Source organism: Megascapheus bottae, chromosome 29 (genome assembly GCF_031878675.1).
Source record: "Megascapheus bottae isolate mThoBot1 chromosome 29, mThoBot2.hap1, whole genome shotgun sequence".
Taxonomy (NCBI): Eukaryota; Metazoa; Chordata; class Mammalia; order Rodentia; family Geomyidae; genus Megascapheus; species Megascapheus bottae.
Genome location: NC_143537.1, coordinates 12,163,314 through 12,190,246, shown reverse-complemented (window position 1 = coordinate 12,190,246; position 26,933 = coordinate 12,163,314). Strand labels below are relative to the sequence as shown.

Genomic DNA, 26,933 nt, shown 5'->3' with positions numbered 1-26,933 from the left:
TTCCCCAAAAAACCTAGCCAAATATAAGAGCTGTGTGAGTTGTGTGTTATCCCCACCACGAGTCCAGACAGAACATGAAAAATCCAGCATAGAGAAATTGTATTGAAATCATGATGTGAGCCTGGAAATGGGACTGGTGGGAAGCCAAGGAGCCTGGCCTAGGACTGCTTGACCTTGGCTGTGGAGGAAAGAGGAAGGCTCTTAATAGAGATTTAAAAATCAGTCACATGTTGAGTTTAGGATATTATATTTAGGGTCTTTATTAAAAAGCAGGCTGCTGGGCCATGAGTTTGGTCTAGTGGAAAAGTGCTTGCCTAGCATGCATCAAGACCCTGGTTTGATTTCTCACTACCATTTATATACAGAAGCCAGAATTGGTACTGTAACTCAAGTTGTAAAGCTCTATCCTAGAGAAAGGCCAAGGACAGAGGTCAGGTCCTGAGTTCAAGCCCCAGGACTGCTGAACTTCTGTCACAAGACCAGGCCCTAACATAGTCAGAGCTTGTACCAGGTTTTACTTTTTTTGTGTTTGTTTTTTCGGGGTGGGGGGAGGGAGGGACGTGCAACAGGAAATACATGGGGCTTGGCACTGTCCCTGAGCTCTTTAGCTCAAGGCTAGTCCTCTACCACTTGAGCCACACTGCCACTTATTCAATGCCATCCACCTTGCTTCTAGGAATTATAAACTTAGGTCAAGCTTACTGTATCTATGTAGATGAATGGGGTTTCATTCCAACCTTCTGTAAAATGTCTGAGCCTCTCTACCTTTGAGAAAGTCCAGGGACACTGCTCAGGTGCTGAGCTCAAGCCCAGGACTGGCACCCCCTCCCCCCAAAAAAAGTGTCATCCACTGCATTATTCAAAACAGGCTCAAAGAAAAACCCATTTTTTTCTTGACCCCTACTTCTAAAAGAGTAATTTTTAGATGCTCCCAAAAATAAATTTCCTCCCTCCCTCTCTCCCTCCCTCCCTCTCTGCCTCCCTCCTCCCTTTCAAGTTGTAGCATGTTTGCTGAGGCCTCTACTACTCAGGTACAGCTCAGAACCACTTAAATTATCCATCAAATGAAGGAGCAATGTCAACTTTCTAAAGTATGGAAAAATACTCAGCAGCCTAAGATCTGAAGCACAGTTCAAAATCTGCCATTGCAGTATAGTCGGGCAGTATTTCAAACTTTAACTACTAAAAACACAGAAGTGACTTGTGCTTCTAGAAATAGGAGCACCAACCTTCACTAAAAAAAAAAAACACGCCAAAACAAAACAACAACAACAAAAACAAACTCTCACGCTCTGATCTCACTACTGTAAGTTCAGAAAAAACAAAAAAATGAAATACTTTTTTCTAGCAGATTTACCTTGAGTAAAGGAAATATTAGAAGCCTTGCCTATTATTCTAGCTACATAGGCTTAAGTAAGAGGACTGCAGTGTCTGAAGCATCCCTTGAGGTTTAAGCAATATTTATCAGATTTAAAAAAATAAATGTCTCAGTTGGGCACAGTGGCTGAGGCTTCTAACCCTAGCTACTCTGGAGGCTGAGATCTGAGGATGCCAGGCCAGTCCAGTCAGGAAATAGCTTTGAGACTTGTTTCCAGTTCAGCAGTGAGAAACCCAGAGGTACAGGTATGTTTAACAGGCAGCCTATCATCCATAAGGGAAAAGGCCAAGGAAGAGCAAGAATCCTGGGTTCCGTCCCTACTCCTCATACACACAAACTAGAAACAATGAAATTAATTTACACCTAATAACTCAGACCCTTACTCATCAATAACTGATCCCATATTGCTTGTGAGAGTGAATGCTTTTGTGCTTCCTTCACACAGGTGAGCTGTTGCTGTGGATCCAGTCTTGGACATGGAAATAGGCCATCTTCAGCATATCAGCACAAGAAGAAGGTCATTCCAGAATTGTTTAATATATGTGCTTTGAAAACTGAAGATGACATCCAGCTGCTACTTTATGCATCAGAGGGTAGAGATGTAAGAAGTGGTTTGTTTCAGCCAGCGAGCTTCATAGAACAGTGATTTCTAATTTGAGTGGGATCATAAGGGGTCAGTCATTCTCCCTGAATTGTTCCAGAACTCTTTCCTATGAGCGATTGTACTAAAAAGGAAAATATTTTGTCTTTGAGACAGAAACCATGTAATATTTACCTTTCACTCAGTTTACTGAGTGAAATCACCAGTGCTAGAACAGAGTGAAAAGACAATTGATAATTTTCAATGGCTAAGTTGTGATTTCTCAGATATATGACACAGAATTTATTGAATGCCTTTGAGGTTTAATTTCTTGCCTTTATTTACTTACTTATTTATTTATTTGTTGGTTGGTTGGTTGGTTATAGGGCTTGAACATTGGATCTGGGCACTGGCCCTGAGTTCTTTGGCCCAAGGCTAGCACTCTCCCACCTGAGCCACAGTACCACTTTCCAGTTTTCAGGTGGCTAATAGGAGATAAAAGCCTCACTGACTTTTATGCCCAGGCTGGCCTGAACTGCAATCCTCACTTCTCAGCCTCGTGAGTACCTAGGATTACAGGCATGAGCCACTGGCACCCAGTTCTGCTTCTTTCTTAAAAGATGTTTGTTCCAGTACCTATTCTCTGTGCTATTCTTTTTTTTTTTTTTACTCCCCAGTGTTGGGCTTGAACTCAGGTCCTGGGCACTGCAAATGTCAGTTCTGTAAAGCAGCTTGGTTGTGAAGGGACCCCTTTCTTGACTTCCCTCCAAATGCATTCCCTATAGGCATTGCCCATCTTCAGGAAAAAGGAGTACTTGACTCAACTCAGGGGCTGTAAATTCCCTGATAACAGCTCAGATTACAAGAGCAGCTTAACCAAGTGGAGTTATCAGAATACCTCCCCCACCCTACCCCCTCAGCCTGCCAGAAAACTCCCTCTCTTTCCTTGGTTGTCAGAGCAGTGTGCCAGAAGCCCACCTAGATGATAGGTCAATTCAAACAGCAAAGGCGTCAGTGGTTGCCCTAGCCATCTCTCAGGTAGCTTGAGATTCCATTGGCCCCTCTGTATGGCCAAGCTTAACCATATGTCTAGTGGCCTAAAAAGTAACCTGTGAAATTACAGGGGCTCGCTCTCTCACATCTTAGAGAAGGCCCTGACTGGTCAGTACGATTCTCTATGCTAGGCGTAGAATAAAACTCTGTTTAACTCCTGCTTTTGTCAGACTTGTTCCTTTGATCACAGACCCTAATATTGGGGGACTGGACCCTAGTAGTTGGCAGGCAAGATAAGGGAATGTGGGATCCCTCCCCCTTTCCCAGAAAGACCTAGCCAAATATAAATGTTGTGTGAGTTGTGGGTAATTCCCCCCACGAATGTGAAAGATGCAGCATGGAGAAATCATGATGTCAGCCTGGAAATGGGTTGGGAGAATCTAAGGAGCATGGCCTAGGGCCTCTTGACCTTGGCTGTGGAGGAAAGAGGAAGTCTCTTAATAGAGATTTAAGTTAAAAATCAGTCACATGTTTTTTCTAAACCCGTCTCAAGCAGGTCTCGTGTAAGGGAAGGTTATGGGAGGAGATGACTGGTTAATTGCTGGTAATCACTTAGCCTCTGAAGAGCTGTAGCTAAAAATGAAGAGCCAGAGCTGAGAAGCTCTAGCTAGTCCAAATCCATCTTGTTAGAACTACCTCCATCTTGCAGACAGTTGGGAGATGATTTCCCCTAAACCCTTCTCGGAAGGATTACAAAGTGCCTTAAGCTATTCACTCTGAGACTTAGTGGAGACATGGGGAATTTGTCCCCAAGTCAGCAGCTGTGCTTCACAACTGTTTACACTTAATAAAGCAGATAAGGGGTTAAGGACTCCATCAATGTAAGAGGTAATTAACTATATTGTGAAAATGGAAATTCCCCACACTTGTTTGTTCTGTACTGTAAAAACTGTGCTGACTCTGTGCTCTGGGCCTCTAAGTGTCTCTGATTTTCATGGGCGTGGAGGACCGAACTGGAGTTTGGTAATAAACGGCTCTTTGCGGTTTGCATTGATCATGGTCTCTGGTGGTCTTTTGGGCGATCTCGAACTTAGAGTACAACACCTCCAATTCTACCAGCTTGGGTAAGTGGTAACCCTCACGTTGATAGGTTCATTTTGTATGCTTGCAATGCAGGCATCATCTGTCTAGATGATGAAGCAGCATAAAACTATTGGCCAGCTATCCGGGGTGGGACTACACGAGGCTCTGTGTTTTCTCACTGTCTCGCATGAGGACCAACGAGAGAGGTGCATGCGTGTTTGGTTTAACACGAATGGCTACCGATCACGCCTGACTCCGTGAGACAAATCCCCTCATCCCTGGCTGGAGGGCACCACATTTCTACTATCTGACTAGTGAGGTGCCATTCCCCGTAAGATAGGACCCATGCCCCGCCCCCCTTTTCTTTTTTGAGTCAGCGACATTTTCTGAGTTTTTATTATTTTGTGGATAATGGGACTTGAAGTCTAGGCCTGGGCACTGTCACTGAGCACTCTGACTCAAGGATACCACCCTACCCTTTGAGCTCCAGCCCCACTTCCAGTTTTGTAGAGGTTAATTGGAGATGAGTCTCAGGTTCTTTTGTGCCTGGCCTGGCTTTGAACCTTGATCCTCACATCTCAGCCTCTTGAGGAGCTAGGATGACAGGCATAAGCCACCATGCCCAGCCTGTCTATGAAAACTTAAGGACCTTTTTCCTGCTGTTTTGGTTGTTTCTCAATTTTACCTGTCTTTTAAGTCCCCACCCCTCTCTCTTTGCTATTAGTCTTGCTCTTGAACTCAGAGCTTGGGCACAGTCTGAGAGCATTTGCTGTGCTTTACTTGCCTTTCCTATAATAATAATATAAGACCAAGAGGTTAGCCCAATATAGTGACCTCACAATTTAGAAAATTATATATATGGTCTTTATTAAAAAGCAAGCTACTGGGCTGTGGGATTTGGCCTAGTGTTAGAGTACTTGCGTAGCATGCACCAAGACCCTGGTTCAATTCCTGGGTTCCACATACATAAAAAAAGCCAGAACTGGTGCTGTAACTCAAGTGATAAACCTCTAGCCTACAGAAAGGCCAAGGACAGAGGTCAGGTCCTGAGTTCAAGCCCCAGGACTGCTGGACTTCTGTCACAAAGACCAGGCCTTAACAGAATCAGAGTTTGCACCAATTGTGCTTTTTTTGTTTTTGTTTTTTTGGAGTGTGGGGGAGGGGCGATGTGGTACAGCAAGACCCTGGGGCTTGGGCACTGTCCCTGAGCTCTTTAGCTCAAGGCTAGTCCTCTACCACTTGAGCCACACTGCCACTTATACAATGCCATCCATCTTGCTTCTAGGAATTATAAACTTAGGTCAAGCTTACTGTATCTATGTAGATGAATGGGGTTTCATTCTAAGCTTCTATAAAATGTCTGATCCTCTCTAGCCTTGAGAAAGTCCAAGGACATTGCTCAGGCTCTGAACTCAAGCCCAGGACTGGCACACACAAAAAAGTGTGAGCCTCTATATTATTCACAAATGGCTCAATGAATTTCCTTCTGATAAAAGCCATTTATTTTCTTGTGCCACACTTCTAAAACAGGAATTCATAGATCCTCACCAAAACAAATGTCCATCCTTCCTTCCTTCCTTCCTTCCTTCCTTCCTTCTTTCCTCCCTGCCTCTCTCCCTCCCTCTCAAGGACTAGAATGTTTGCTGAGGCCTCTACTATTTCAGGTACAGCTCAGAACCATAAGATTTGTATCCACTTAAATTATCCATCAAATAAAGGAGCAATCACTCAGCAGCATGATCCATTCATGGAATACATTCCCCATAAGGAAGAGTAGGAACTAAGATTTATTTTTCAAGTTGTCAAATCCAGACTTACATTGGTAAGGATGCATTCATTAAAGTTTTGTTTCTTTTAACAAACAGTTAATTGATATTTAAAAATCTTATCTGCTTAATTAATCTTTGGGAAATCAAATGTTAAACTTAACGCTGTTGGGGGTGGAAATTTGAAACTATCAAAGTAAAAGAATCTCCAAATTTAACTTTCAAAATAATTAAATAGAAATTAGAGTCAGGCATGGCTGCTCGCATTTGCAACCTTTTTTTTTTATATAAAGAGGGGAATTTAATGGGGAAGTAGATGGTGAACTGACCGCCCAGGGACATAGTGTAGACTCAGGAGCTGACACTGTGACCCCGAGTGGCTCGCATGCTGGTTTTTGTTTTGTTTTGTTGTGGCATTTGCAACCTTTTATAGACTGAACTAGGATTCCTTACAGAGTGTTGTGATTTATGGCTATCCAGACAAAAATTCAGCTCCACAAAAAGGACATAAAGATGGATTGTGGTGCAAACTGGCTTGGGAATACACATAAACCCTAATATAAAAAGAAGTGAAACAAAAAGACCAGGGTGTGTGGCTCAACTAGTACAGAACCTACTAGCATGAATGTGACCCTGAGTTTAAGCACAGGGAAAGACAGGAGGAAAGCATATGAAGGAATTAAAGAAAAAAATGAAAAAAGCAGAAGAGAGGAGAAAGTGACAGGAGTTATTCAATAAGCACATACCTCAATACAAGAAGGGTTAGAAATGAATCTGTTTTCTTATCATTTTTCTGCTACTTCACCACTTACAAAATCCAATGACCTGTTGTTGCCTATTTTAATAATGTTTGTCTATTTTCCCACCAGAGAAACCAGAAGTGGAGCTATGGCTGAACTGGTAGAGCAACAGCCTTCAGCAAAAATGTTTAAGATCAGTGCCTAGGCTCTGAGTTCAAGCTGCAATATTTGTCCACACATAGAAAGAAAATGTATCCCCAAACGTGTGTTCCTCCATGTTCTCTGCTGAACACAGGGACAAAAGGTGTGGAAATAGATGTTCCTTCTGTGCACAATTTGTAATAAGTGTTACCTTCTGTCAGATTTTCTATTAAAACCCAATCTGGAAATACTAAGTCATCTGAGTTATAATGCATGGACCACACAATACAGTGAGAAATTTTGGGAAAACAGTGGAGAAAAAGATGCTCAAATCATCACACTCTTTTCCCATCTAACAATCCCCAAACCATCATGGAGATGACCTCAACACCAGTCTCATAGAGCCAGAGCTCATTTCTGAGAAGAAATGAGAAAGTATGGTTTTGGCCAGTCCTGGGCCTTGAACTCAGGACCTGAACACTGTCCTTGGGCTTCCTCAAGGATAGCTCTACCACTTGAGCCATTGCACCACATCCGGCTTTTCCTGTGTATGTGGCATGGAAGAATCGAACCCGGGTCTTCATGCATGCTACCATGCACTCTACCATGAGGGTAACACCCAGTCTCCTGTGTGGGTTCTAGGAACACTGAACTATACTTTTTCGGTGAATAATTTTTGACATTTCTTACATTCATATGGTTTCTCTCCTGTCTGTGTTCTCTGATGGACACTGAGGTATGCCATCTTCTTGAGAAACTTTCCACATTTGTTTCATTCATAGTATTTCTCTCTTGTATGTTAATGAGTTGTGAGCTGTGCCTTCCTGCATTCATAAGGCTTTGATCCCAAATGGATTTCCTAATGCACCAGATGTGACTCCTGCTTGAAACACTCGTCCTTTATAATCTAAGGGTTCTCTCTTGCATGGGTTCTCTGATGCAAACTGAGTTCTTATCTACTTGAAAGATTTTCCACATTTATTATTCCTAAAGTATTTCAGGTCTGTAAATTCTCCTATGTCTACTGAGAATTGAGGTCCGGTTAAGGTCTTTCCACACAGTTTACATTCATAAGGTTTTTCTCCTGTATGAATTCTTATATGCCTCCTGAGATATAATTTCTGGGTGAAGGATTTGGTACATTCCTTACATTCAAATGGTTTCTCTCCTGTGTGTGTTCTCGAATGGCTTTTCAAATTTGTCTTATGTCTGGAGGATTTGTCACATTCCTTACATTCAAAGGGCTTCTCTCCTGTGTGTGTTCGCTGATGGGAAGAGAGGTAGGACTTTTGTCTGAAAGACTTTTCACATTCTCTACAGTTATAAGGTTTCTCACTGGTGTAAATTCTATGATGCACACCGAGATACGACTTCCACTTGAAGGTCTTTCCACTTTGGTTGCATTCATAAGGTTTCTTTTTGGTGTGAGTACTCTGATGTCTGATCAGAGCTGTCAACTGCATGGAAATTTTCCTAAGTCCTTCATCCAGAGGGTTTCTCTTCTGTGGGTGTTTGAGTTTGGGAAGTTGGGTGTGACTTCTGAGAGACAGATTTTGCACACTGGCTGTACTCATCGGATTGCACCTCTGGATATTTGCTCTGACATTTTGGAATGGATCTTTTCTTCCTTGAAGAATCCTCACATTCTCCACATGGATTCTCCCCGTTGTACATTTTTTTATGTGAAGTGACTGTAGATCTTAAGGACAATCTTCTTCCACATTCAAATGGTTTTTCTAATGCAGGAGATGTGATCTCTGCTTCAAAGACAGTTTATAATCTCAGGGTTCTCTCTTGCATGGGTTGTCTGATGCAAAATGAGTTCTTATGTAGTTGAAAGATTTTCTCATTTATTATTTCTAAAGTATCTCACGTGTGTGAATTCTCCTATGTCTTTTGAGATGTGAGTTCCGGCTAAAGGCCTTTCCACACTGTTGACATTCATAAGGTTTCTCTCCTGTGTGAATTCTTGTATGTATGTTGAGAGGGGATTTCAAGTAGAAGGACTTGTTACATTCCTTACATTCAAAGGGTTTCACTCCTGTGTGTATTCTCTCATGTAAAAGGAGGTGTACTTTCTTTCTGAAAGACTTTCCACATGTTGTGCATTCATAAGGTTTCTCTCCTGTGTGTGTTCTCCAGTGGTTTTTCAAACTTGTCTTGTATCTGAAGGATTTGTCACATTCCTTACACTGGAAGGGTTTCTCTCCTGTGTGTGTTCGCTGATGGGAAGAGAGATACGACTTTCGTCTGAAAGACTTTTCACATTGGTTACACTTATAAGGTTTCTCACCTGTGTGAATTCTATAATGCATATTAAGATATGACTTCATCATGAAGGTCTTTCCACATTGGTTGCATTCATAAGGTTTATTCTCGGTGTGAATTCTTGTACGTATATTGAGATCTGATTTCAGGGTGAAATATTTGTCACATTCCTTACATTCAAAGAGTTTCTCTCCTCTGTGTGTTCGCTGATGGGAAGAGAGGTTTGACTTTTGTCTGAAAGACTTTTCACATTTGTTACACTTATAAGGTTTCTCATCTTTGTGAATTCCGTGATGCAAAGTGAGGTTTGACTTATTTCTGAAAGATTTTCCACATGTGTTGCATTCATAAGGTTTCTCACCTGTGTGAATTCTATAATGCACATCCAGATAGGACTTCCACTTGAAGGTCTTTCCACATTGATTGCATTCATAAGGTTTCTTTTCTGTGTGAGTTCTCTGGTGTTTGTTCAGAGCTGATACATGGGTGGAAATATTCCTATGTCTGTGTCCACAGGGTTTCTCTTCTGTGGGTGTTTGAGTTTGGGAAGTTGGGTGTGACTTCTGAGAGACAGATTTTGCACACTGGCTGAACTCATTGGAATGCACCTCTGGATATTTGCTCTGACATTTTGGAATGGATATTTTCTTCCTTGAAGAATCCTCACATTCTCCACATGGATTCTCCCCGTTGTACATTTTCTCATGTGCAGTGACTGTAGATCTTAAGGACAATCTTCTTCCACATACAGTACCTTCAGGTGTTTTCCTTCCTTCCTGGTGTATCTCATGGGCAAGGAGAACAGGCCTATCATAGTCTTGTGTGTATTCATTATGGTTTTGAGAGGACTCTCCCACATCAACACAATTATGTCTAAACGATATGGCCTCTGGGTTTAATACCTTCTCTTCTCCACCATATTTCAAGTACTGCAGCTCATCTGGACTTTCATCATTTTGAGTGAAATGCTCAGAATATCTGAGGGATTGTTCAGTTGCGGGAGACACAGCAGGCCTGTATGCAGCATGCAAGGGCTTACTGGAGAGAAACATGCTCTGACACTCAATGAGCTTGTCAGTCCTCAACCCTAAGGAATCCCCATTATTCCTCATCAGCTCTGGCTTCTGTTTTGAACTCAACTTAAAAGTTGGGACTAATCTCACTCTTTCCTCCTCTGTGTTACTATATATACTCTCTATTTCACACACACATTCAGCTGGATTTTCCTCACAGGTTTGAGTCATTGCCTCCATCTTTTGGATATCTAGAATGAGTCATGGAAAAAAAAATACAAATGAGAACCAAAGATCCTGTAACGGGAAGGTAAAGACTTTTTCTTCCATCCTCACTGTTAAGAGCTTTTAAAATATCGAAGCAGGAATTGATTTATGAGAAATATATGCTTTTCTATCTAGTCTTTTAGTTAAGAAAGTAATACTGATATTTTACAGAGAAAAATGTTGTTGTGTGTTTCCTTTTTTTTTTTACATCAGAGGAATATTTCCTCAAATTCCTCAACTTTGTACTGATAAAATTTTGAGCTCAATACTTACCTTCATTATTTACTTTCTTTCAAATATTATTAGCTTGATCATGGGAGAAAAGCTGCTTTCTTTACATTCACATTTTTGAAATATCTAATACATTATGCTGCTGTGTTTCTGAACCATTAGGTGACACTTTGCCTTTCACATAATGGTTTATGCATTCAGTTCTAACTACTCATTATGAATTATTGAGGTATCTGTGGGAATTTTAAATTTTGTGTTTCTCTATCTTAGACAAAGTCTCATGAAAATTCTGTCCTAACACTCCTGCTCGTCATAACCATGGAAAACCAAAGATACTCCAGATCACCACCTAGTTAATTATTCTTATTAGACTAAAAGCTTTGGTTTTGGACCTCAGTCTCTGCCCACCACTGATAAACTATTTTGGATTTCAGAGTAGAACAGCTCTGATGTATTCCTTCTTTCCGCACACCTGCATACTCCTAGTTTCCAATAAAATTAAATCTCTTTGCCCTCTTTCTTTCTTCCTTTTTTTGTCAGTTGTGGGACTAGAACTGAGGGCCTGGACACTCTCCTTGAGTTCTTCAGCCAACACTACTGCGCTACCACTTTGACCCACAGGGTCACTTTCAGCTTTCTGGGGTTATTTAGAGAGCAGTGTCTAAAGGACTTTCATTCCTGGGCTGGCTTTGTACAGAGATCAGCAGATCTCACACTCCTGAGTAGCTAGGATTACATGTGTAATCCAGCAGCACCTGGCAGAAAATGAATTCTCATTTTCTACATTATTCACTTTATTCGTTTTGTTCCATAGCGACTTCCACAAAAAGAAAGAAATTGCTAACCTTACTGATACATACAAATTAGTAGATCTCCATATGAATTCTTTTTTCACAGGCCTTTGACACAAGGATCACCTACCTTTCTGACACACACAGGACACAGGGAAACTAGCAATATTATCCCTCCATACAGCACAAGAAGAACTTACCCTCTGAGTACAGGCCTCAGTATCACTACATGTGATGATGTAACTCACCTGTGAAGTTCTGGTCAGAGGCTCCCCATGGTTCTGTACCTTGCTCCAGCTTGGCAATCAATGGAGGTTTAGCAAAACAGTGCCCTGCTAATAAGAAGTAGTGGAGAACTATTGCTCATGCTGGGTCATCACTGCTCTAGGATGTCACACATATTGTTCACAAGGCTGATCCTAAATCTTGTTTCTCTTATCTCACTGGTTGCATGGTTGACAAGCCTAGGACTTTGCATTCAGTTGGCTAAGTAATTGTCTGGCATGAACTTAGAATTGTAGCTTGAAGCAAGAGATCTATCAGTTTGAGTCCAGGAACCACTTCCAGTTCTGAGTAGTTAATTGGAGATAAGAGCCTCATGGGGATTTTTCTGCCATTGATGACTTCAACCCCAAATTCTCAGATTTCAGCCCCCTAAGGAGCCAGGTTTACAGGAGTGATGCACTGAAATCAGTGCCTGATTTAGCGTGCAAATCCTGTCGACTGGAATCTTACACTCCAATAAGACAAATAGTCATAAATCCACTACAAACAATGACATTGACCTTGTACATTATTATGATTTTTGCTCACCCAAGGACACCAAGTTGCTGTAGGTTTCTAGCATGACATCCCTGTACATGGTTCTCTGGGCAATGTTCAGGATCTGCCACTCCTGCCAGCTGAAGTCCACAGCCACATCATCAAATGACACCAGCTTCTGTAACAGCACATTTCCATCAAGTCATCAGCCCCGAGGCATAAGAATACCAAGTGTGAAAATGCACTCTTCTATGTATATGTCTTATCTGACATCAAATGTTTGGAGCTTGCTCTGTTATCTAGAGAGTAGGGTAAAGAAAAATTAAACCAGAAATGTTTGTCTCTATTAACTTAGCAATTAGTATTACAATGTTTCTGCTGGTAGGATTACACACAAAGAAGCAATGCTGAGGAGTTTATAACCTGGAAGGATATAATTACCTATACATAGGTGTCTGAAAGACTTCCTTAGCTTAATTTGATAAAATTATTATTTCTCAGGATAACCAGGAATTAAACAAATTATTTTTCCATATTTTCATATTTTTCCTAACTGAATATCCTAATTTGGTCTTTTATAAAGAGCTCTTGTAAGCAAGCAGAACAGATTCAAGACATCACATGGAACACATATCCAATTCAGACATCTATGACAAGTAGAGTGTCCAGGGGAATGTTTAAGTGAGTGACAATATCCAAGAATGTAGCTCATGGGCCAGGAGTGTAGCATAGTCATAGAGTAGTTGCCTAGCTTGAACGAAGCCCTGGGTTCAAATCCTCCATACCTCATACAACTGAAAGAAAAGCCAGAAGTGGCACTGTGGCTCAAGTGGTGAAGTGCTAGACTTGAAAAGCCAGAGGACAGTGCCCATCCCTTGAGTTCTAGCTTCAGGACTGGCAAAAAAAGAAAAAAAAAAAACAAGAAAGAAAAGGAAAAAAATGAAGCTAATGAAGAGCTTGGAATGTGGCTTAGTACGGAAGTGATTGCCCAGCATTCATGAAGCTCTGAGTTCGATTGCTCACTATCACATAAATCGAGGAAGCCAGAAATGGTGCTCTGGCTCATGTGGTAAAGGGCTAGTCCCAAGTCCAAGAGTTCAAGCCTCAACAATAAGAAAGTAGGGAATGATTGATGGAGCACTTAAAAGTTATGACTTCTCACAATAAAAATATCCTATCTTGTACTACCAGTGGCTACTCAGAAGGCTGAGACATGAGGACTGAGGTTCAAAGCCAGCTCCTGAATAAAAGGACACTCATCTCCAGTCAACCTCAAGAAAATGGGAAGTGGGCCTTGGTTCCATGGTAAGGGTGGTGGCCTTGAGCTAAAGAGCTCAGGGACAGTGCTCAGGCTCACTTTCAGTCCCATGACCCAACAAAAAAAAAACAAAAAAAGTCACTGTTGGGAGTTTGGCTTAGTGGTAGAGTGCCTGCCTAGCTTGCACAAAGACCAGGGTTTGATTCCACGGTACCACATATACAGAAAAAAAGGCAGAGCTGGTGCTGAGGCCCAGGTGGTAGAGAAAGTCCAAGGACAGTGCTCAGGCCCTGAGCTTATGCCCAGAACTGGCCAAGAAAAAAAAAATCTTTTGGGCTTTTGTTCCTGGGACTGGCTTTGAACCTGATCCTCAGATCTCAGCCTCCTGAGTAGCTAGGATTTCAAGTGTGAGCCACTGCACACAGCCTGCTACTAAAGTTCTAAAGATGGAACTGTGGTCACCCATACCAGATACTTCCTAATTAAAAAAGGAAAATGTAGTGCCAGCAGAAATTTTTGTGACCTTTGCTACCTCCTACAGACGGAATGAAGGTTGGAAGGGTCTAAACAGTTTCTTGACCAAGTTAGCCATGTAATAGGCCTTCATGGGAGAATGTGGACAAATGTATAGGAGTTTCAGGAATATTCAAGAAGACACAAATGTGAAATACAACCACCACCTGCAGGGCAAAGAAAAGAAAAGAAAGAGGGATTTGATCTAAAAATAACAGAACATTTTAAAAGATGGAATAAAATATCTTACTAATTTCTTGAACAGAGTGTAAAGGAGAGGTTAAAAGGACTGCTCAGGGCCTGAGCACTGTCCTTGGGCTTTCCTTAAGATTAGTGCTCTACCACTTAAGCCTTAGCACCACTTGCAGCTTCTCTATGTATGTGGTAACTAGGAATTGAACCCTGGCCTTCATGCATACTACACAAGCTCTCTACTACTAGATCAAACTCCCAGACCCCAAAAGGAGAGACTATTGACTCCCTCACTGAACCCAATACATATGAATAATGACCAACAGTTCTTCCAATCCAGACATGCTTGACAATACTGGAGATGAATGATGGCTGAACACAAAAGCTCAAGCCCAGGCCTGGTAAAACAATTAATTAATCAATTAATTAATTAAATTTCTAGTTAATTCTTCATGAAGAAAACAGTTAAACTATCAGACTAGATTATAGCTACTACATCATAAATAACCTTTTGATGGCCGGGAGTTTGGCCTAGTGGTAGAGTGCCTGCCTAGAATGCACAAAGGTCCGGTTTTGATTCCTTGGTACCACATATGCAGAAGAAAGCCCGAAGTGGTGCTGAGGCTCAAGTGGTAGAGCTCTAGCTTGTGAAAGTCCAAGGACAGTGCTCAGGCCCTGAGCTCCAGCCCAGGACAGGCAAAAACAAACAGACAAACAATAAAAGGAACTCTGAAGCTGAGAGTTTAAAGCTCCACTCTGGGCTGGCAGTTTGGCCTAGTGGTTAAAGTGCTTGCCTAGCATGCACGAAGACCGGGGTTCGATTCCTATGTACCACATACGTAGACAAAAAGCCGAAAATGGTGCTGAGGCTCAAGTGGTGGAGTTCTAGCCTTGAGAAACTCCAAGGACAGTGCTCAGGCCCTGTGCTCAAGCCCAGGACTGGCAAAAAAAAAAAAAAAAGCTAACGGACAGTGCCCAGGCTCTAAGTTCAGGCCCAGCTACTAGCACTAAAGCTCCACCCTGACAGCATTCAGAATGCTGAAAGCTGGCCAAGAAGGGTTAAAACAGCAACTCTGGAGTGTTCAGAGACTGAGATCACACCTCTTCCTTAGTGCTGGAAAGGCTGGGAACCAAACCTGTGGATGCTGTTGACCTTGAAGGCTAGCTAAGGAGGATTTCATGTCGGGACTTTGTGTGGTCTATAGTGTCCTGTCTTAAAAGAATAAAAGTTGGTTTGCACTAGGATGCAAAAGGAAACAATCCCTGGCTTTCTTTTTTTTTTTTTTGCCAGTCCTGGGCTTGGGCTCAGGGCTTGAGCACTGTCCTTGGACTTTCTCAAGGCTAGAGCTCTTCCGCTTGAGCCTCACCACCACTTCCGGCTTTTTTCTATGTATGTGGTACCGAGGAATCGAACCTGGGTCTTCATGCATGCTAGGCAAGCACTTTACCACTAGGCCAAACTCCCAGCCAATCCCTGCGCTTTCTGTCTGTCTCTGTGGCTGCCCAGATTGAATAAGGGATTACATCATGAGTAAAAAAAAAAAAAGAATAAAAGAATAAAAGCCTCTTAAAACTCTGTTTTGGCTCTGATTGAAATATTAATCTAGATGTTTTATGTTTTTCATGTATCCATTGCAACCTTCCCTCTGTGAACTAAATATGCTTGCTTGCTGGGACTCTAGGCCCAAAGGCTAGTCAAACTTGAGAAGCCCAGTTTTTCTTTTACTGCTCTATTTTTTTTATCTCTTCTTCTTCTTTTTTTTCTTTAATTTTCTTTGTGTCTGGAATCCAGTACAAGTGTCTCATTTTATAGTTAGCAACAATTTTCCTATATAATGGGTGAGAAAAATGTCAATTCTGGCTAGGTGCAGTGGCTCTCGCCTGTAATCCTAGCTACTAAAGCGGCTGAGATCTGAGATCAAGGTTCAAACCTAGCCCTGGGACAAAATAACCTAACAGTCTTCTCTCCAATTCAACCCAAGAACACAGCAAGTGGCTCCAGGGTAGGGCAGTAGCCTCTAGCTGAAGAGCTCAGGGACAATGCCCAGGCCCAGGGATAGAATGGTGAGGCTTGAGCTGATAAGTTCAGGGATAGGACCCAGGTTAAGTTCAAGGCCCATTGTCTACAAAAAAATAGGACTGGTATCTTGGCCTAGTGGTAAAGTGCTTGGCTCACATGCATGAAGGCCCGTATTTGATTCCTCAGGACCACCTACATAGAAAAAAAAAAAAAAGCTGGAAGTGGTGCTGAGTTTCAAGTAGTAGAATTCTAGCCTTGAGAAAGTTCAAGGATAGTGCTCATGCCCTAATCTCAAGCCCAGGACTGGCAAAATTAATCAATAAATAAGTAAATGAGTGGATGAATATAAAAAAAAATGTTACTTCTGGCAGGAGTTTGGCCTAGTGGTAAGAGTGCCGGCCTAGCATACAGGTTTGATTCGTCAGTGCAACATACTCAGGAATAGTAAAAAAAAAAAAAAAAAAAAAAAAAAAAGAAAGAAAGAAAGAAAGGAAGAAAGAAAGAAAAGAAAAGAAAATGTCAATTCCAATAGCCAAAGGAAAATTGATCAATAAGAAAACTAGTTCCTGGCAGGGAGTTTGGCCTAGTGGAACAGTGCTTGCCTATCATGCATAAAGACCCGGGTTCAATTCCTCAGTATCACACACACAGAAAAAGCTGCACAAAATGAATCCAAAACAAGATTATTTGAAGAAAAGAAAAAGGTGAGATATATGACCAAGAGGTGGGGCCATAAAAGCATAGCCCAGTGGTAGAGTACTTGCCTAGCATGCAGGAAGACCCAGATTTGATTCCTCAGACAGTGTCACATACACAGAAAAAGCCAGAAGTGATACTGTGGCTCAAGTGGTGGAGTGCTAGCCTTGAGGAGAGCCCAAGCACAGAGCTGAAGCCCTAAGTCCAAGCCCCAGAACTGGCCAAAAGAGAAGGAATGAAAAATAAAGAAGGAAGGAAGAGGGATGGAGAATAAGAAAAATAAATTGGGGCACATGTAGCCTAATTTCCAAGTAAGACACAAACCACAAAACTGTCCAAGAAGCATGTATGGAGAGAAATTTGTACACATGCAGCTTACTCTCTCTTCTAGCACACTTGAAGTTGTGTGTGAACACACTATTTCAGCTGCTCCACTAGCATTTCATTAAGCTACATTTATTTATGTTACTCATGGGGATGTGATGTCTCACTCTCTGCTAGTAAACCTTCCATGAGAGTCCCTTCCCCGTTGTCACTGAATCACATGACAAGTGTGGCTACTTTTTCTTACATCAGAAAAATTAAAAACAACCGGAATTAAATTAGCACTCAATGTAGACAGAATGTAAGATTTTATAATCTGTTCAATATAATACCATCTTTATCTCTTTGTTTTTAAATCTACAAAACAGTTTCACAAAATGAAAGGTAAAACCCAGAGAAATAAAAAGCAACTCACCACAGATCTTCTCATTTTTTCTTGCTTTTGACAATGCACAGAATTTTCTGGAAGCATGGCTGGGAGAAAAAGCTAATGAGGTGATTAGGACAGAGTCTGTGTGGTTTTGCCCTATTTTTTCCTGCACAACACAGGCTATTTAGGCTGGAGAAGCATAAAGCCTTCTTATAGACTCTTTTATATCTCATGAATAGCAATAAACTCTCTGCTAAAGAAGAATCCAGTCCATTAGATGGTACATAGATAGTATAAAAGCAATTCATTTCTAGATTAATAGATATACAGAATTCGTAAAGGCTAATGTTCGCTTGGGTGGGAATGTGGCCTAGTGGTAGAGTGTTTGCCTAGTATGCATGAAGCCCTTGGTTTGATACCTTTGTACCACAGGCACAGAAAAAAGCCAGAAGTGGTGCTGTGGCTCATGTGGTAGAGCTGTAGCCTTGAAAAAGCTCAAGGACACTGTCCATGCCCTGAGTTCAAGTCCAGAACTGGCAAAAAGCTACTGACAACAAATGTTTCCACATAAAAGAATTAACTAAAAATTAACTAAGAATTAACAAAAAGAAAATCAAACCTTCATTAAAACTAGTTTTTACTGAAATACACGGAGGCATGTATGAATGATTACTTTATTAATTCAAAGGTATCCAAGGACTGCACTGACCATTTGTGTATTACCTCATTCATTTACATACTAAATACCACAAGAAACATGCATTTATAACTCAGTATTCTTTACACAGACTTATACAGGAGAAGTGTATATGCTATGCAAGTCTTGTGTTAAAATGTTTCAATAATGGCTATCAAATGGCACATTTCCGTATATTCAAACACTCAGAGTACCCTTGCAATTTGCCATTTAACCTGCCATCGGTAAAGACAATGCAAGTCCTTAATGCTGACTTTCCTAAAAGTCAAATAAAGGACGTTGGCCAGCCTGCTGGAGGCACAGGGCCTAATAAAGATGCCACATAGAATACCGGTCAAAGGAGTGTCTCAATCCAACCCACACATCCTGAGTAAGAGAACCAGAAGATGATAGTCTTTTCTCGGGTCCTTTTCTGCCTGGACTGGCTTTGATCCTTGATCCTCAGACCTCAGCCTCCTGAGTATCTCAGATTACAAGCATGAGCCACATGCTTGTGAGACTTTAGTGCCTGAGCTGGCTTTGAACCACAATTCTCAGATCTCAGCCTCCAGAGAAGCTAGGATTACAGGCGTCAGCCATCACAGCCAACTTGGACATTTTCTAATGGAAAATAACGTGAATTTTACAAAGAATAACAAAAAATGAAAATCTTCTCTTGAGTCTTCAAGTGAGGGTGTTTTTGCTATGAAAGACAACAGGAATCACACAGCACTCTCTCAGTCATGGAGGGAAATGCACAGCTCCTGCTTCTCCTGGTCTGCAGGGCCCAGCTTGCTCTCCCGGCGTCCAGAGCCAGTTTCTGGCACCTGGAGGAGACCCGAGAGCTGATGGCAGCGACACTCATGAACCCCGAGTGGAGGAACACGTGGAGGTCGACTCTGCTCCCGTGCCCCAGCCCCGGCTCCCCACCTGACATGGGCTCCACAGCCTGAGATCCGTTCAAGTACAGCTGGGCGCCTGCCTCGGAGACTCCAACCTACAGAAGGCCATGTGAGACATCTGAGGAATCCAGCAGGAAGAGACACACCCGGGGATTTTCAAAGGGAAAACACCAAGCTGTGGGCAGGGATGCACACACAAGGAGATCTTCTGCTTTCCGACCCCGCCTCAAAGCAAACTTCCTCCAATACCAAGGTCCCTGCCGAGAAACTACAACTCCCACAATGCACGGCGGCACCTTGGCGGAAGTGGGCTCCTTGCAGAGGTTCCACCACTGTCAGAACCTAGGTCCCAGGTGTGGCTGCATGTACTGGAAAGTTTCTCTCCCTGGTTGGGAGCCGAGGTGAATTTCTTCTTCTGTTGTACCCGAATTCCTAGAACCCTGAAAAACCACCAGAGGCCACAGTCAAAGCTAAAAAGCAAGGGTTGTTTATTACGAGTCTAGACTCGGACCTCAGCCGATCCGTAACCCGCAACGCTAAGAGGCCCTGAACAAGGATTTTACACAGCTTTTATAGGGGAATTCCATCGTTAAAATCACCTGATTGGCTGTGTGGTAACTCAAACCACTGGTTGCTTTAAGATTAATCAGAGCTCAGGTGTGTAACCACTGAGCGTCAAGCTGTGGCCACCTGGGGTTCAAGTACCTGGGCCCTGAGCAAGGGGGGAGGGGGTCATTCCCAGAACACTTCAAATTACTGTTTGCCTCTGGAAGCATTGTAAGACCAAGCAGGAAATGGAAGCGTATGGGGAGCACTAGATAAGCTGACTTGTAATTTTTTTATTTTTTTTTTGTCAGTTGAGGGTCTTGAACTCTGGGCCTGGGCCTTGTCCCTGAGTTCCTCAGCTCCAGGCTACCGCCCAGCCCTGGGTGCCATGGTGCCCCTCCGGTGTTCTGGAGGTTAAATGGACATAAGAGTCTCCAGGATTTGAAAGCCGGGGCTGGTTTTGAACCGCAGTTTCAGATCTCAGCCTCCTGGGAATTTAGGAATACAGGCTGAGCCACCGCCTCTGGCTTTGGCTTTTTAATTCCTAGATGTAATAATGCCCTTGAGGTTATGAGACTACATTGGTTTTGGTTTTCTTGGAGTGTAAAGTATGTCTCTGTTTCCCTTTCAAGTTTTGAGTATCTTCCCTGTCCCTTTGAAAAGATATTTGTAGGCCAGGACCTAAACTAATTCCTGGATAATTTTCTACTGCTCTAATGTTTACACTGGAATAAAATAGCTGGATTGTTATAGTAAGAACCCAGTTTTAGATATAATTTTTTTTGTGTGGGTGTGTTTTTGTTGTTGCTGTTTTATAGAACCTCAGCCTTTTCCCAAAATTGGAGGTTGTGGCCTGTGCAGACCCCAACCCCATTTCTGAAACAGCAAAGGTCAGTCGTTCTGTGAAGCAGCTTGTTTGCAGGCACAATCAGGGGATGTGGGATCTCCCCTCCCTCCCCCCACCTTCCCCAAAAAACCTAGCCAAATATAAGAGCTGTGTGAGTTGTGTGTTATCCCCACCACGAGTCCAGACAGAACATGAAAAATCCAGCATAGAGAAATTGCATTGAAATCATGATGTGAGCCTGGAAATGGGACTGGCAGGAAGCCAAGGAGCCTGGCCTAGGACTGCTTGACCTTGGCTGTGGAGGAAAGAGGAAGACTCTTAATAGACATTGAAATTAAAAATCACTCACATGTTGAGTTTAGGATATTATATTTAGGGTCTTTATTAAAAAGCAGGCTGCTGGGCCGTGAGTTTGGTCTAGTGGAAAAGTGCTTGCCTAGCATGCATCAAGACCCTGGTTTGATTTCTCACTACCATTTATATACAGAAGCAAGAATTGGTACTGTAACTCAAGTTGAAAAGCTCTATCCTAGAGAAAGGCCAAGGACAGAGGTCAGGTCCTGAGTTCAAGCCCCAGGACTGCTGGACTTCTGTCACAAGACCAGGCCCTAACACAGTCAGAGCTTGTACCAAGTTTTATTTGTTTTGTTTGGTTTTTCGCGGCAGGGGGAGGGAGGTACGTGGAACAAGAAATACATGGGGCTTGGCAATGTCCCTGAGCTCTTTAGCTCAAGGCTAGTCCTCTACCACTTGTGCCACACTGCCACTTATACGATGCCATCCACCTTGCTTCTAGGAATTATAAACTTAGGTCAAGCTTACTGTATCTATGTAGATGAATGGGGTTTCATTCCAACCTTCTGTAAAATGTCTGAGCCTCTCTACCCTTGAGAAAGTCCAAGGACACTGCTCAGGTGCTGAGCTCAAGCCCAGGACTGGCACCCTCCCAAAAAAAAGTGTCATCCACTGCATTATTCAAAACAGGCTCAAAGAAAAACCCATTTTTTTCTTGACCCCTACTTCTAAAAGAGTAATTTTTAGATGCTCCCAAAAATAAATTTCCTCCCTCCCTCTCTCACTCTCTGCCTCCCTCCCTCCCTTTCAAGTCGTAGCATGTTTGCTGAGGCCTCTTCTACTCAGGTACAGCTCAGAACCACTGAAATTATCCATCAAATGAAGGAGCAATGACAACTTTCTAAAGTACGGAAAAATACTCAGCAGCCTAAGATCTGAAGCACAGTTCAAAATCTGCCATTGCAGTATAGTCGGGCAGTATTTCAAACTTTAACTACTAAAAACACAGAAGTGACTTGTGCTTCTGGAAATAAGAGCACCAACCTTCACTAAAAAAAAAAAACACCCCAAAACAAAACAAAACAACAACAACAAAAACAAACTCTCACGCTCTGATCTCACTACTGTAAGTTCAGAAAAAACAAAAAAATGATATACTTTTTTCTAGCAGATTTACCTTGAATAAAGGAAATATTAGAACCCTTGCCTATTATTCTAGCTACATAGGCTTAAGTAAGAGGACTGCAGTGTCTGAAGCATCCCTTGAGGTTTAAGCAATATTTATCAGATTTGAAAAAATAAATGTCTCAGTTGGGCACAGTGGCTGAGGCTTGTAATCCTAGCTACTCTGGAGGCTGAGATCTGGGGTTGCAAGGCCAGTACAGTCAGGAAATAGCATTGAGACTTGTCTCCAGTTCAGCAGTGAGAAACCCGAAGTGCAGGTATGCTTAACAGGCAGCCTATCATCCGTAAGGGAAAATGCCAAGGAAGAGCAAGAATCCTGAGTTCAATACGTACTCCTGACACACACAAACTAGAAACAATGAAATTAATTTACATCTAATAACTCAGACCCTTACTCATCAATAACTGATTCCATATTGCTTGTGAGAGTGAATGCTTTTGTGCTTCCTTCACACAGGTGAGCTGTTGCTGTGGATCCAGTCTTGGACATGGAAATAGGCCATCTTCAGCATATCAGCACAAGAAGAAGGTCATTCCAGAATTGTTTAATATATTTGCTTTGAAAACTGAAGATGACATCCAGCTGCTACTTTCTGCATCAGAGGGTAGAGATGTAAGAAGTGGTTTGTTTCAGCCAGCGAGCTTCATAGAACAGTGATTTCTAATTTGAGTGGGATCATAAGGGGTCAGTCATTCTCCCTGAATTGTTCCAGAACTCTTTCCTATGAGTGATTGTACTAAAAACATCCAGTAATCACAAGAAGGAAAATATTTTGCCTTTTAGAAAGAAACCATGGAATATTTACCTTTCACTCAGTTTACTGAGTGAAATCACCAGTGCTAGAACAGAGTGAAAAGACAATTGATAATTTTCAATGGCTAAGTTGTGATTTCTCAGGTATATGACACAGAATTTATTGAATGCCTTTGAGGTTTAATTTCTTGCCTTTATTTACTTACTTATTTATTTATTGGTTGGTTGGTTGGTTATAGGGCTTGAACATTGGATCTGGGCACTGGCCCTAAATTCTTTGGCCCAAGGCTAGCACTCTCCCACTTGAGCCACTGTACTACTTTCCAGTTTTCAGGTGGCTAATAGGAGATAAAAGCCTCACTGACTTTTATGCCCAGGCTGGCCTGAACTGCAGTCCTCACTTCTCAACCTCGTGAGTACCTAGGATTACACGCATGAGCCACTGGCACCCAGTTCTGCTTCTTTCTTTAAAAGATATTTGTTCCAGTACCTATTCTATGTGCTACTCTTTTTTTTTTTTTACTCCCCAGTGTTGGGCTTGAACTCAGGTCCTGGGCACTGCAAATGTCAGTTCTTTAAAGCAGCTTGGTTGTGAAGGGACCCTTTCTTGACTTCCCTCCAAATCCTTCTCCTATAGGCATTGCCCATCTTCAGGAAAAAGGAGTACTTGACTCAACTCAGGGGCTGTAAATTCCCTGATAACAGCTCAGATTACAAGAGCAGCTTAACCAGGTGGAGTTACCAGAATTCCTCCCCCACCCTACCCCCTCATCCTGCCAGAAATCTCCCTCTGTTTTCTTTGTTGTCAGAGCAGTGTGCCAGAAGCCCACCTAGATGATAGGTCAATTCAAACAGCAAAGGCGTCAGTGGTTGCCCTAGCCATCTCTCAGGGAGCTTGAGATTCCATTGGCCCGTCTGTATGGCCAAGCCTAACCATACGGCTAGTGGCCTAAAAAGTAACCTGTGAGATTACAGGGGCTTGCTCTCTCACATCTTAGAGAAGGCCCTGACTGGTCAGTACGATTCTCTATGCTAGGTGTAGAATAAAACTCTGTTTAACTCCTGCTTTTGTGTCAGACTTGTTCCTTTGATCACAGACTCTAATATTGGGGGACTGGACCCTAGTAGCGGGCAGGCAAGATAGGGAATGTGGGATCCCTCCCCCTTTCCCAGAAAGACCTAGCCAAATATAAAAGTTGTGTGAGTTGTGGGTAATTCCCCCCACGAATGTGAAAGATGCAGCATGGAGAAATCATGATGTCTGCCTGGAAATGGGTTGGGAGAATCTAAGGAGCATGGCCTAGGGCCTCTTGACCTTGGCTGTGGAGGAAAGGGGAAGTCTCTTAATAGAGATTTAAGTTAAAAATCAGTCACATGTTTTTTCTAAACCCGTCTCAAGCAGGTCTCGTGTAAGGGAAGGTTATGGGAGGAGATGACTGGTTAATTGCTGGTAATCACTTAGCCTCTGAAGAGCTGTAGCTAAAAATGAAGAGCCAGAGCTGAGAAGCTCTAGCTAGTCCAAATCCATCTTGTTAGAACTACCTCCATCTTGCAGACAGCTGGGAGATGATTTCCTCTAAACCCTCCTCGGAAGGATTTCAAAGTGCCTTAAGCTATTCGCTCTGAGACTTAGTGGAGACATGGGGAATTCGTCCCCGAGTCAGCAGCTGTGCTTCACAACTGTTTACACTTAATAAAGCAGATAAGGGGTTAAGGAGTCCATCAATGGAAGAGGTAATTAACTATAATATTGTGAAAATGGAAATTCCCCACACTTGTTTGTTCTGTACTGTAAAACTGTGCTGACTCTGTGCTCTGGGCCTCCAAACTGACTTTCATGGGCGTGGAGGACCAAACTGGAGCTTGCGGTTTGCATTGATCGTGGTCTCTGGTGGTCTTTCGGGGCGATCTCAAAGTTAGGGTACAACACCTCCAATTCTACCTGCTTGGGTAAGTGGTAAGCCTCACGTTGATAGGTCCATTTTGTATGCTTGCAATGCAGGCATCATCTGTCCAGATGATGAAGCAGCATAAAACTATTGGCCAACTATCTGGGGTGGGACTACATGAGGCTCTGTGTTTTCTCACTGTCTCGAACGAGGACCAATGAGAGAGGTGCATGCGTGTTTGGTTTAACACGAATGGCTACCGATCACGCCCGTCTCCATGAGTCAAATCCCCTCGTCCCGGGCTGGAGGGCACCACATTTCTACTATCTGACTAGTGAGGTGCCATTCCCCGTAAGATAGGACCCATGCCCTTTTTTTTTTTGAGTCAGCAACATTTTCTGAGTTTTTTTTTGTGGATAATGGGACTTGAACTCTAGGCCTGGGCACTGTCACTGAGCACTCTGACTCAAGGCTACCACCCTACCCTTTGAGCCCCAGCCCCACTTCCAGTTTTCTAGAGGTTAATTGGAGATAAGAGTCTCAGGTTCTTTTATGCCTGGGCTGGCTTTGAACCTTGATCCTCACATCTCAGCCTCTTGAGGAGCTAGGATGACAGGCATAAGCCACCATGCCCAGCCTGTCTATGAAAACTTAAGGAGCTTTTTGCTGCTGTTTTGGTTGTTTCTCAATTTTACCTTTCTTTTAAGTCCCTACCCCTCTCTCTTTGCTATTAGTCTTGGTCTTGAACTCAGAGCTTGGGCACAGTCTGAGAGCACTTGCTGTGCTTTACTTGCCTTTCCTATAATAATGATATGATAAGACCAAGAGATTAGCCCAATATAGTGACGTCACAATTTAGGGAATTATATATATGGTCTTTATTAAAAAGCAAGCTACTGGGCTGTGGGATTTGGCCTAGTGATAGAGTGCTTGCCTAGCATGCACCAAGACCCTGTTTCAATTCCTGGGTTCCACATACATAAAAAAAACAGAACTGGTGCTGTAACTCAAGTGATAAACCTCTAGCCTACAGAAAGGCCAAGGACAGAGGTCAGGTCCTGAGTTCAAGCCCCAGGACTGCTGGACTTCTGTCACAAAGACCAGGCCTTAACAGAATCAGAGTTTGCACCAATTTTGCTTTTTTTGTTTTTGTTTTTTTGGACTGTGGAGGGGGGGGCGATGTGGTACAGCAAGACCCTGGGGCTTGGGCACTGTCCCTGAGCTCTTTAGCTCAAGGCTAGTCCTCTACCACTTGAGCCACACTGCCACTTATACAATGCCATCCATCTTGCTTCTAGGAATTATAAACTTAGGTCAAGCTTACTGTATCTATGTAGATGAATGGGGTTTCATTCTAAGCTTCTATAAAATGTCTGATCCTCTCTAGCCTTGAGAAAGTCCAAGGACACTGCTCAGGCTCTGAACTCAAGCCCATGACGGGCTTCCTTCCTCCTTTCCTCCTTGCCTCCCTCCCTCCCTCTCAAGGCCTAGAATCTTTGCTGAGGCCTCTACTGTTTCAGGTACAGCTCAGAACCATAAGATTTGTATCCACTTAAATTATCCATCAAATAAAGGAGCAATCACTCAGCAGCATGATCCATTCATGGAATACATTCCCCATAAGGAAGAGTAGGAACTAAGATTTATTTTTCAAGTTGTCAAATCCAGACTTACATTGGTAAGGATACATTCATTAAAGTTTTGTTTCTTTTAACAAACAGTTAATTGATATTTAAAAATCTTATCTGCTTAATTAATCTTTGGGAAATCAAATGTTAAACTTAATGCTGTTGGGGGTTGAAATTTGAAACTATGAAAAGAATCTGCAAATTTAACTTTCAAAAGAATTAAATAGTTAGAAATTAGAGTCAGGCATGGCTGCTCGCATTTGCAACCTTTTTTTTTTTCCATATAAAAAGGGGAATTTATCCTAAAGTATTTCAGGTCAGTAAATTCTTCTATGTCTACTGAGAATTGAGGCCCGGTTAAAGGTCTTTCCACACAGTTAACATTCATAAGGTTTCTCTCTTGTATGAATTCTTGTATGTCTCCTGAGATATAATTTTTGGGTGAAGGATTTGGTACATTCCTTACATTCAAATGGTTTCTCTCCTGTGTGTGTTCTCCAGTGGCTTTTGAAATTTGTCTTATGTCTGGAGGATTTGTCACATTCCTTACATTCAAAGGGCTTCTCTCCTGTGTGTATTCGCTGATGGGAAGAGAGGTAGGACTTTTGTCTGAAAGACTTTTCACATTCTCTACAGTTATAAGGTTTCTCACTGGTGTAAATTCTATGATGCACACCGAGATATGACTTCCACTTGAAGGTCTTTCCACTTTGGTTGCATTCATAAGGTTTCTTTTTGGTGTGAGTACTCTGGTGTCTGATCAGAACTGACTACTGCGTGGAAATTTTCCTAAGTCCTTCATCCAGAGGGTTTCTCTTCTGTGGGT

General features: G+C 42.4%; 1 protein-coding gene and 1 non-coding gene across 2 annotated transcripts; one reads left to right on the top strand and one right to left on the bottom strand.

The window, feature by feature from the left end:
• Positions 1–7,354: 7,354 nt before the first annotated feature.
• LOC150044776 (zinc finger protein 39-like) lies at positions 7,355–17,488 on the bottom strand. The gene is made up of 6 exons (XM_090320736.1): positions 17,432–17,488; positions 12,065–12,191; positions 11,500–11,583; positions 9,266–10,213; positions 8,604–9,181; positions 7,355–7,982 (listed from the first exon to the last, which is right to left on the bottom strand). Exons 1-6 carry the CDS (start codon positions 17,486–17,488, stop codon positions 7,638–7,640), a joined length of 2,139 nt encoding a protein of 712 aa, XP_090176862.1. The 3' UTR covers positions 7,355–7,637.
• Positions 15,410–15,504, top strand: LOC150044777 (small nucleolar RNA SNORA31). The gene has a single exon (XR_016533138.1). It is a non-coding gene; the product is annotated as a small nucleolar RNA SNORA31 (small nucleolar RNA).
• Positions 17,489–26,933: the final 9,445 nt, after the last annotated feature.